Below are 10,958 nucleotides of genomic sequence, written 5' to 3' on the forward strand. Positions count from 1 at the left end.
TCGCGAACGCAACCAAAAATCTCAAGCTAGAACTACTAGAGAGCGAACGCGCAAACAACATACAGTCAAATTTTATAATTATCAGCACCGTACTGTCAGAGTTAACTCGCGATGCGGAGGACGTCTTAGATTACGTCACTCTATTAAAAAGGGGTATAATGCACCCCAGACTAACGCCTATAGACCATATTATACAACTGCTTAAAGATGCGAACTCTCAACTCCCGGAAGGACTCTACTTTCCATTTAGAGCAAACCAGGAAGAATGGTCAACTATTGAACAATTCGCACTTGTAAGCGCATACTGCGACAGCGTAAATATATACACAATTTTGCGTTTTCCATTAATATCGACGTCAAAATACGAAATATTAAATGTGATAGCCCTACCTGTGCCAGAACATAATAACACATTCTCTGTAATAGACATCAGGTATCCGACCATAGCGATAGACGGGGATCAGCACACGTATATAACCTTACCGCGCAACGATTTACAAAATTGTATGAAGATAAATAAAGATTATCTATGCGAGCGAAATTATCCTGCGAACAGGATTAATCCACACTCCGTGTGTGAAGTCAAAACATTTTTAGAAACCGATAGATATCACGAAAATTGTAACATTAAAAACATAGCGTCTAATCATAGTTTTTGGATAGCCTTAGGCGACTCGCACTCATGGCTATATTCCGTACAGGAAAAACAAACTGTAACATTTTACTGTAAAGACCACGGACAGATAAGGAAGTGATTGAAAAAACGGGTAAAATAACATTGAAGAACAACTGCAAATTAATGACGGAAGACACGATAATAAAGTCTCCTAAGTTATCACACAGTACAGAAATAGAAACATTTTTACCACAATACAATATTTCTATACTAAAGAACGAAACAAAGCTAAACATAAATGCAGTGCAACCGATAAAATTACAAAACATTGTCCTACATTCCTCAAAGTTAGAGGAATTAAACAAACAAATTATCGAAATGGACAAAAAATTGAATGAACAACCGAATACAATTTTTCAGTCACCACACTTTATCTATCCAACGGCTACCAGCGGAACAGTGATTGTAATAATACTAGCAATAATAATAACTGTTGTTGTAATAAAAAAGAAAAAGAGAAACAGCCATGAGAAGCGAGTCACACTAGACATAGATGCGGAATATACAATTCCCAGATCTATTTTAAAGCGTAGTAATAGCACGCGTTTTTAATTAAATATACAAAAACCTCGTACCTCCGTTTTTGTTTTTTCAACGGGGGAGGGATGTTGTGAGCGAAACACTCACAACCAATAAATTTATATTATAAAATAAAGGAAATAAAATATTAAAATATTAAGATAGCTCGCCGAGGAAGGCTCGCTATCACAAGGTGTCAGGTGACACATGCCTCGTGCGCTGCCGACCGGTCGCACTGGGCAACGCACCAGCCACCTTAACGAAGTAGCGAAGCCAGCTTAGCAACAATCATGCCACCGGAAATGCATACCTGCATTTTGGCAATTGTTGCTAAACTCGCAAATATTTCCCGCGCGCCGGATGCGCGCGGGAATGACCATATATGGTCATGCGGAGGGCCCGATGCCCCCACTAATAATTAAATCCGCGACACTATTTAAGCCGCTGCTGAACAGCGGCTAGCGGGATCAGTGAATAGTAATCAAGCCGATACGTACGGCCCGCACAAGTGAATTTCGAGTTCGGGACTTAGCCGCGAGCAAATCTCAAGCGAGTAAAGATACGACGCGTTAACTCCAAGTCACGCGCCGTATCTAATCAAGTGTAATACGACGCGGCACCGTCGCCGACCGCAACCAATGTACGAACCGCAGTGAAATAAATCTTTATATCAAACAGACTTAGAATCAGTGAGTGAGTGATTTGAGGACCCTGCCAACAAAAGCCGCCTCTTTCCGCGAGTTCCTACTCCTTGGGCAGCAACGAATCCCGAAAGATCTTTTGTCGCACCGCAAAAATATTTTGTTGTGCCGCAAGGCGCAACAAATAGGTCCTCTATTTTCTAATAAACTTTTACACATGAAGAATTCGGAGTCCCATCGAGTCTCAACACTCTGCTTTAAACACTTTTGTTTTAAATTTTGCTGCTTCTGACGTTCAGAAAGAGCTTTGCTAGCGACATTAGATTTTTGGAAATGACTTACAGTTGATCGCCCTTTTGTGGTTACTTGTTCAAATTCTGAAACCGCTGTCAATGCATCCTTCACTGCAAGCTGTAAAATATGAGCGCTACATTTTATGCTATTATCAGCCTCCTCCAGAATATTGCAAGCTGCATTCATGACGAATGCACTATCGTGTACTATAGCTTTTACTTTTGAACTTAAATTCCATTTTTGTATAACGTTTTTTATTTCAGATGCAATGTTAGCTGCATTAGGTCTTCCATCAAGTGAATCATTATTCAAAGTAACATGTTTTGGATGTAAATTTTTATCGATGTATTGCGCTTCAACAGAAAGAAAAGATTCTCGCGCCCTTGATGACCACTCATCAACTGTGAGTGATACGCTTTTAGCTTCTTGAAGATCTTCTGTCACTTTTGCTTTAACTTTGTCATACAATACTTCTAAACGCTTGACAATTGTTTTTTCACAAGAAACTCTATATCCAGGTTCTACAATGCTCATAAAATTTTTAAATCCTGCAGAGCTCACTACAGAAATTGGTAACTGATTAGTAGCGATTAACGTAGTAACAGCTTCTGTGATCGTTTCTTGTTTTTGTGCTGAGCAACTGACAGAACAGTCATTTAATCTTCTTTGTTTGCGAGGCGTGGGATAAGACTCCGATAAAGCATTAGAATCAGATCTATTTACCATTGATTCTCCTTCGTCAGTATTATTTATTTCTCTAAAAATTAAGTGGTTTGTTATGTTAAGAAAATAATAAATTAATAAAAAATGGGTAAATGTCTATAATAGTTACCGGTGCAAAGTCGATTTTTCAAAATCAATCAAAAAAACTACTATAGAAATGAAATGTAGAAATGCTTTTAAGGAGGAAAAAGTCTTTCTTAAGACTTTAATTTATAATTATATTTTAAGACTTAATTTACAATTTTTTAATAAACAAGGAAATTTCTTTTTGTGGCCACACATAAGCGCGCGCGCGCGCGTGTGTGTGTGTGTGCGTGCGTGCTTACGTGCGTGCGTGTGTGCAGCAGCTATTATAGACATTTACCAAAAAAATTTCTGAATTTCTTTTCAGTGTATTTTTGCGCAAAAATTAATTTTCAAAAAATACATATATTATAAAAACGTTAATATAAAAAATATAAAGTATTGAATAAAATACCTTTGTTTCTCTTTGCAAGAATCATTACGTGATTTCTTGTGAATTTGCTTCATGTGATTGGCTACAACTGATGGTGAACAATTGTAACTGATAGATTTATCACATAAATTACAAATTGCGCGTTTTCTGTCATTAAAAAGTGTCGCGAATTTCCAAACCCAACTTGTTAGTCGAGATTCCATATTTAATCTAAAATCAGTATTATATTCTATTATTACAGTAGAAGCTCCGCATTGACACTTTTTAATTTATTGCATTTCCTTAATGCTAGGGAAAGGGAGGAAGAAGGGAACGTGCGCCTCAGACAGACCAAGCGCAACTATCAGGGTGTAGAAGGCTTTTCAGAGAAGCGAGAGAGAAAGAAGGAAAAGAATAGAGACAAAAGATTAATTAAATTTTGAAATTAATTAGGTATATTTTTGCAATTTACAATAGAATTTGACTTACGCCTGGTATGCGGCAAGGAATCGTTCGGACCTCTTTGCCGACAGTTGTTCGGAGCACAGGGTGTCACGTTGACGCAGTAGAATAATATTCACTCGCGGATCGCGAAAATGTTTTAGAGGCTCGTACCGATGGACAGTATGGCGGCTTAGAAGCAACTAAAACTAAAAAGCTGATTTCTGTGGTTTTTTCTCGCTTATATACCCCAGGACTAGCGACTCCTAGGGGTACGTGAAAAAAGGAAACTTGAATTCCCGGAATTCTGCGCGACAAGTAATTTATTTTTCAAAAGACGCGATGAATAAATTCTGGACTAATCGTCATAATTTTTGGTCCAGAGGTAGTCGGGGTGACAAGCAAATTCTTTTTGCGCCTTCCCGCTATTATTCTTATTAGCGGAGTTATTAATCCGTATACCTTAGTCATTGTTTTGTTTGTCGCCGATTTTCTCGGAATTCATGAGCCTCGCGGCAACGCTTTGAAGCAACGCTTTGGCGACACGAGGATATCACGTGCGCGCCTCGTGGGTCACCCAAATTATTTTAGAAATATTAAAATGAACGAAAATCAGCTACGACAACTTGTATATTGCAATTAATAAGAGTGCGGGAGACGGCCCGATCGCGCCCCGACAGACTTTAATTGAAGAGATCCGTAATTACATCGATTTAACGTGTCGCTTGATCTGGTGAATTCGAGTTTCCGTTACGTTGAGGACGTTACGGAGTAATAATAATAATAATGAAATAAATATAAAAATATTTAAAAAATGAAGAAAAGGAATTAGTGTCAATAACAATACGTAAAGTCTAATATTCTGGGGCGTATCACTAGACCCCGCGCGCGGGGATTTCTTCGAGCGCGCTCGTGTTCGTAGGTTGAGGGGCGATCGGCAGGACGTGTGGCACAACGGAATGCGCGAGAGCGAGAGCGAGATGGAAAAAATTTTTGCGCTGGACGTAATATACTCAAAATTAGTAAATTATTAATATATTTGTTTAGCGTAGTAAATTTTGTCTCATCAAAAAGTTTATTGCCATAAATGCATCTCACTTGTTGGAAACAAACGGTAAAAAATATAATTTTTTTCGCTTACACGATTACACGTAATAACTGCGATTTAGCGAGTAATTGGTTAACCGGGGAACCGATTAAACAAATCTAGAAGAACCGATAAACCGATTAATTGTTTGATATCCGGGTATAAAAATACACGGTTAACCGGTAAACCGGTTAAATCAGAGCCTTAAAATTAACATATTCTTCTCCTTGTCCCGGTACAACACATTTTATAGGTGAATCGTCAGTTAGCGATGATATCGGTTTATACTGTATCCACTGCAAGCTTTCAATTGTTGCCTATGTTGGTGGTACGGTGAATAATTCCAATTCTGATTTGAGACATTCACATAAATAAGCGTGTAAAAAGGCCATATTCGTCGTCGTTATTTAGCGTCAAATATATTATTAAAAAATATCAGTGACAGTTTGACTGTTTTGTGTATAACTCTTCTTTGTTTTCTTCTTTTTCAACTTGTTTGTTTTGTTATGGTAAGTCGCCTTCTTTTTCTTTTGTTGTTTCACAATATGTTCACTGTCGCGGCCATTAAGTAAATATTCTATTGTATATTTGAGTCTCTTAGCGTTTTATATCCCGATCCCGATCCGTCCATAAGAATATCAATTTTCTCTTTGGCATTCCGTTTTAAGTTATCTTGAGTTCAGTTGAATCTTTTATACAGGCATTAAAAGCTTCTTTGAATGGTATATTTCTTTATATTACATTACAAGCTACATCTACTCAGGAACAAACAACTTCTTTACTGATGGCCTTTGCACCTTTTGATAAAAGAGGTAAAACATGTCAAAAAAGATCACCAAGAAAACTACCAATTCCATCCCCTGGTTGATTAGTTGCCGACAGATACGCGCTCAATGCCGCTCTGTTGACCACATCATATTGAATATTAAAATCGTCGTAATGTGTCATTTTTTTTTAAATATTTATTTAATCTAATCTTTTAAAGTGTAGTGTTACATTCAGTGTCAGTGTACCATCATGTTCAAATGGTATAGACTGCCCAAATTCATTTCTTATATCAATCTCAATCGTTTGCAAAGCGGTATGAAATAGCGGTATGTATTCGGACGTTGCAAAACTTTTATATTTGACCAAACCATAAACGTACGATTCTATATCTAGAGGCATGATAAGGAGTAACGGTTTGCACATCATCTGTAATGTAAGATGCGCATATATCTGTACATACAAACAACGTCGTAGATAATATTTTAATTAAACCAACGGGTCTAGAAGCTACCCAAGGGTTTTCATTATATAAAATATTATATCCTCTTTCATCATCATATTTAAATATTCCTGTCAAAGTTGGCGATAACTGAATAGTATGCTTGTATTCTTTGCAATATTTACAAGAGCGTTGTGCTGTAATATAACCGGTCCCATTTAGTGTAAAAATTAAATATTCGCTCAACAATGTTTCATTCACGGTTTTAATAAAATCATCAGTTTGATAGAAATCACGAGGCACAAGATGCTGTTCTTCGAATAAATTTTGCTTCCTCCTCAATGTATCATTGATAAATTTTAGACTTAAAGCTTTCACGGCCATTGACGTTGTTTCCAATAAAAAGGGCTTCCGAATACATGCCGTGTCCTGGTACAGCGTTGTGCCGACGTTTCGCAAACGTTGCATTTTGCATCATCAGGGTTAGGAGCTCCGATACTGAGCTCTCTTGGATTATAACTGTTCTTGTACATCCCTTGTCCTGGTTGTAGGGATGGGGGGTGAGGAGAAAGGACAGAGTTATTCGTCCAATAGCAGCACAGTTCATAGGCCTACTATTAGTAAACTGTTAGCCAATCTTAATACAATATATGCACACTTACTATTTGCAATTAATGTGCTGTTCGGAAATGTTTTTAAGGGGTTAAACCACTGTAAAATTTTCAAAAAAAAAAAAATTTTTTTTTGCTTAAAAAGTGTTTTAAGGTCTTAAAAATGTTATACCAAAAGATGGAGGGTGGCAAAAATGTCTAAATATCCAAATTTTCAATTCTGCCGTTACGCTGTCAGGTATGCCCCAAGCGCCTTTTGTGAACACTGCGCGCGCTGTAATTTTGGAGTACGGAAGCAGGTATAACGGTAGTCGATAGAGAAGAGATTGTCCCCCGAATAGTCTAGAATGTTTAGAATTTACCTAGATAACTATAGGGGTCAGTATTAGTAATGTACATGTAAAGAACGTCTATGTAGCGTTAGTAAAGCGAAGATCGACCGTTGAAAAGGACGCTTTGTTTTCGTGTATAAGTTTTGTAATCTTCGAATAATAGTTCATATAATACAGTGATAATTGCAATTAATTTTCACAATAAGTGACGATAAAGCGGGTCGTTATAAAAAGAGATCAAAAACTGATAGTGCATTCAACAAGACACCGCAAGCGTCACGCAGACGACCGTTGAATTGACATAAAATGGAAGCGCCCGAAAATTTGGATGTCAGCACATCAGCAAAAAAATTGAAGCAGCGTGATTTTTACGATATTAAAGTGGACTCTACTTTTAGCTATCGTCTCTTAGATTTCGTAGCAGTTTTTGCCGCCATTTCGAACGTCGTTGTTTGTAAAGTATGCCATTCGGAAGTGAAGTTCACTGAAACTAGCAAACGAGGTTTGGGATTTAAAATAGTTGTATCCTGTGATAAGTGTGAAAAAACAGAAATACCAAGTTGCCAATATGTTAAGAATGCCTACGAAATTAACCGCAGAATTGTGCTTGCCATGCGATTGCTTAAAGTTGGTTTACGCGGAATAACAAAATTTTGTGCGTTTATGGAACTGCCCCACCCAATCTTTCAATCGTTTTATGACAAGGTCGTTAAAAACATTGCTAGTGCAACAGAAGTTGTTTGTAAGAAGAGTATTTCGAATGCAGCGAAGGAAGAAAAAACAATTTCTGCTGAGAAAGGAGACAAAAATGGAATCACGGTATCGGGCGACGGATCTTGGCGAAAACGTGGATTTTTATCTCTGTATGGCTTGGCTTCTCTTATTGGTTGGTACACTGGCAAAGTTATAGATGTCATCGTAAAATCAAGATATTGCAAATTATGTGAATATTGGAAGAAAAAAGAAGGAACAGAAGAATATGCGGAATGGTCAGAAAATCATGCAAGCGAATGCCAAGTAAACCACGAGGGATCGGCTGGAAAAATGGAAATCGACGCAGTTGTTGAAATGTTTCGGCGCTCTGAAACCCTACATAACGTGAAGTATGCAAGTTATATCGGCGACGGCGATTCCAAGACCTTTAAAGGTATTACAGATGCTACGCTTTACGAAAATATTACAGTACAGAAAAAAGAATGCATAGATCATATTCAGAAACGAATGGGCACCCATCTCCGTAATTTAAAAAAAGCCAAAAAAGAACTTGGAGAAAAAGGAAAATTGACAGGCAAGCTTATCGACGAACTTTCTATATATTACGGATTAGCTATTCGTAGAAATTGCGATTCAATTGAAAAGATGAAGAACGCTATATGGGCTACATTGTACCATAAATTATCTACAGATAATAATCCGCAACACGACAGGTGTCCAGTCGGAGAAGATTCATGGTGCACTTCGCAAAAAGCGAAAACAACGAACAGTTTGGGCGATTATCAACATCAACAACCTATCCACAAAGAAGTTTTTGAAGCTATAAAGCCAGTATACGAAGAATAGTAAGGACGATCTTCTCACTCGTTGCATCGGCGGATTTACTCAGAACAGCAACGAGAGTTTCAATTCGACTGTATGGGCGATGGCTCCAAAATCAATATCTAGTGGAAAATTAGTACTAGATATTGTCACAAATATTGCTACGTGTGTATTCAATGACGGATTTTCCACAATTTTGCACGTAATCGACACTATGGGCATGAAAATTGGCCCAAACAGCTATAATTTATGCATGGAGGTGGACGCGGAGCGCATCAAGAGAGCGGAAGAATCGTTGAGTGAAGGTGCAAGAAAAGCTCGAATCGCTTTGAAAGCCTTAAAAAAGGAAAAAGAGGAGAAGGATGTCAATTATATGGTGCAGGCATCGCAGATTAAAGGTATATAAGAATATAATATGATTTTACAGTACTTAAAACTTTAAACGCGTTTTTCTCAAAACCACTTTTTTTAAACTGGTCGGAAACATAACTCGAACAAATCTTCACCGATCAATCTGAAAATTTAACAGTATATTCAAAATTGCTTTCTCTAGCGACGTACGTAGGATTTTTTTTATATTGCATATTTTTTTTTATAAACAATTTTGTGACAATTTTTTTCATAAAATTTTAAACTTTTTTTTTTCAAAAGTGCACCATTTCGCGAAAAATCAATATATCGAAAAAATCCTACGTACGTCTCTTGCTGCTGTTCTATAGAATCGAAAAAACTTTGGTTTTTTGTTCCAGGTCAAAAATTACGGGAGTTAGGTTTCCGGCCGTGGACCCCTTAAAAAAAAAGACACCGACGGAGAAATGCTGCGCAGCCGCCATTTTGTCATAAACGAAGTTGAAAAAAATATTTTTTGTACTTCATTACTAGTATTATAAATCTTATTTTAGAGAATTTCGATTGATTTCTTTATTGCGCAAAAAAAAATTCCCGAAATATGCCTATTTTTTCGTTGCTTTACAGTGGTTTAACCCCTTAATTGATCAATTAAAAAACCGGGAAGACAGTGTACCAAATCGGGCTTATCTGATAACCTTTATCACGGTTAAGGTTAGCGGGATGTTTTAAAATTTCTAGACTTTCACGATGTTTCCTGACAAAGTAACCTTAAGAAGGAGCTAGCATTGCAGATTTTTCGCAGGGAGTGTCCAGTCTCCATGGTCTCCATCCAGTGTTCGGCTAAGGCTGATTGAAAAAAGTGGCCGTATTTGGTACACCCAAATTGATGTTCTTTGAATCGTGTACTAATCTTCTTCCCGGTTTTTTCTATGTACTGTAACCGTGCTCGCGAGCGACGGCCAACTTTGCCTCCGTCCCTGGTCGCGGCCCTGAACCGCCCGGGTGTCGGGGCGACTGTTTTCGCGAAATTTGCCGATGCAATACTTAGTTGGGTGCCAGGTACGTTAAGCGTACCACTCTGTTTACACAAAATCGCAAATTATCGTTACGGTAATAAAATCGCGGAAAAGACGGGCGCTCGTTAGGCGACCGGGGCGTTAGCGGCTCCGATATCCAGCTGCTCAGCCCTAAAATGGTAGAGGTTCGGCGCGGGTGGATGGAATCGAGAAGGCGAGAGAATTATTGAAGCAACATAAATTTAACAATAAAATTAACAAATGTATTTAACAGTAAGTAATACAGGATTAGACGGCTCTATGGGGCGGCAATGGTGACCTGCGCGCGTTACAAGCTGACGATCGCTTGACATTACATGTCGCGAATACAGGATAATCAATAAACGGATGATTTGACGTACGCGGGAATTCTCCGACGGGTCTACGCTTTTTATCCGGCGCCGTTGATGGACGCCAAACTCCCGATGGAATAACAGTGTCACCAAGGGCGATCGGGACAAACAGTAGCTCCGAGTTCACGCGACACGCGGCGGATTCGTGCTCCTCCACGTTACAAGATCCCGCAAGTAATATACGCGATAATTATTCTGAGCTCGCCAACGAAGTAGTACAAGACAAAAATATGAAATCAGACGAAAGCGCAATTAACAACGATTCGCGATATCAATGCGATAGATTAAACCAAATTCTTCGAACAATAAATCATAAATGCGCGACAATTCAGAGTGCGGTTAATAACTCGCGACACAACTATAGGACGAAATCACAATTGACTCGGCTGCGGATTGGGACGCACACGCAACGTAATCAGAACACGAAACGAACAGCACGGAACAAACTCACGCGAGCGGGCGCGATCGGGCGAAACAACGATACACTAATAAATTCGCAACTCTAATCTAATGACCACAAGATCGCAATAAATCCGTAACTCTTTCGTGAGTCACCCAATCGCGAAATCGGTGGCTTTACAATTTACGACGCTCGTCTCACCAAGCCGGCTCCTTCGTCTCGGCCTCGTCCGGATTGGGAGGTTTCCGGCTCCTGCGTCCTCTTACATGGTATCTCAGCTCGGTATTTGGATCGCA

At 38.6% G+C, this 10,958-nt stretch overlaps 1 protein-coding gene and 1 pseudogene across 1 annotated transcript; one reads left to right on the forward strand and one right to left on the reverse strand.

The window, feature by feature from the left end:
- Positions 1-1,154: 1,154 nt before the first annotated feature.
- LOC105841022 (zinc finger BED domain-containing protein RICESLEEPER 3-like) lies at positions 1,155-2,856 on the reverse strand. The gene is made up of 2 exons (XM_036286230.1): positions 2,052-2,856; positions 1,155-1,159 (listed from the first exon to the last, which is right to left on the reverse strand). Exons 1-2 carry the CDS (start codon positions 2,854-2,856, stop codon positions 1,155-1,157), a joined length of 810 nt encoding a protein of 269 aa, XP_036142123.1.
- A 4,387-nt stretch (positions 2,857-7,243) lies between these two features.
- Positions 7,244-9,303, forward strand: LOC105841021 (annotated as a pseudogene).
- The last annotated feature ends 1,655 nt before the right edge of the window (positions 9,304-10,958 follow it).

The sequence above is a fragment of the Monomorium pharaonis genome, chromosome 4 (assembly GCF_013373865.1).
Source record: "Monomorium pharaonis isolate MP-MQ-018 chromosome 4, ASM1337386v2, whole genome shotgun sequence".
NCBI classification, from domain to species: Eukaryota; Metazoa; Arthropoda; class Insecta; order Hymenoptera; family Formicidae; genus Monomorium; species Monomorium pharaonis.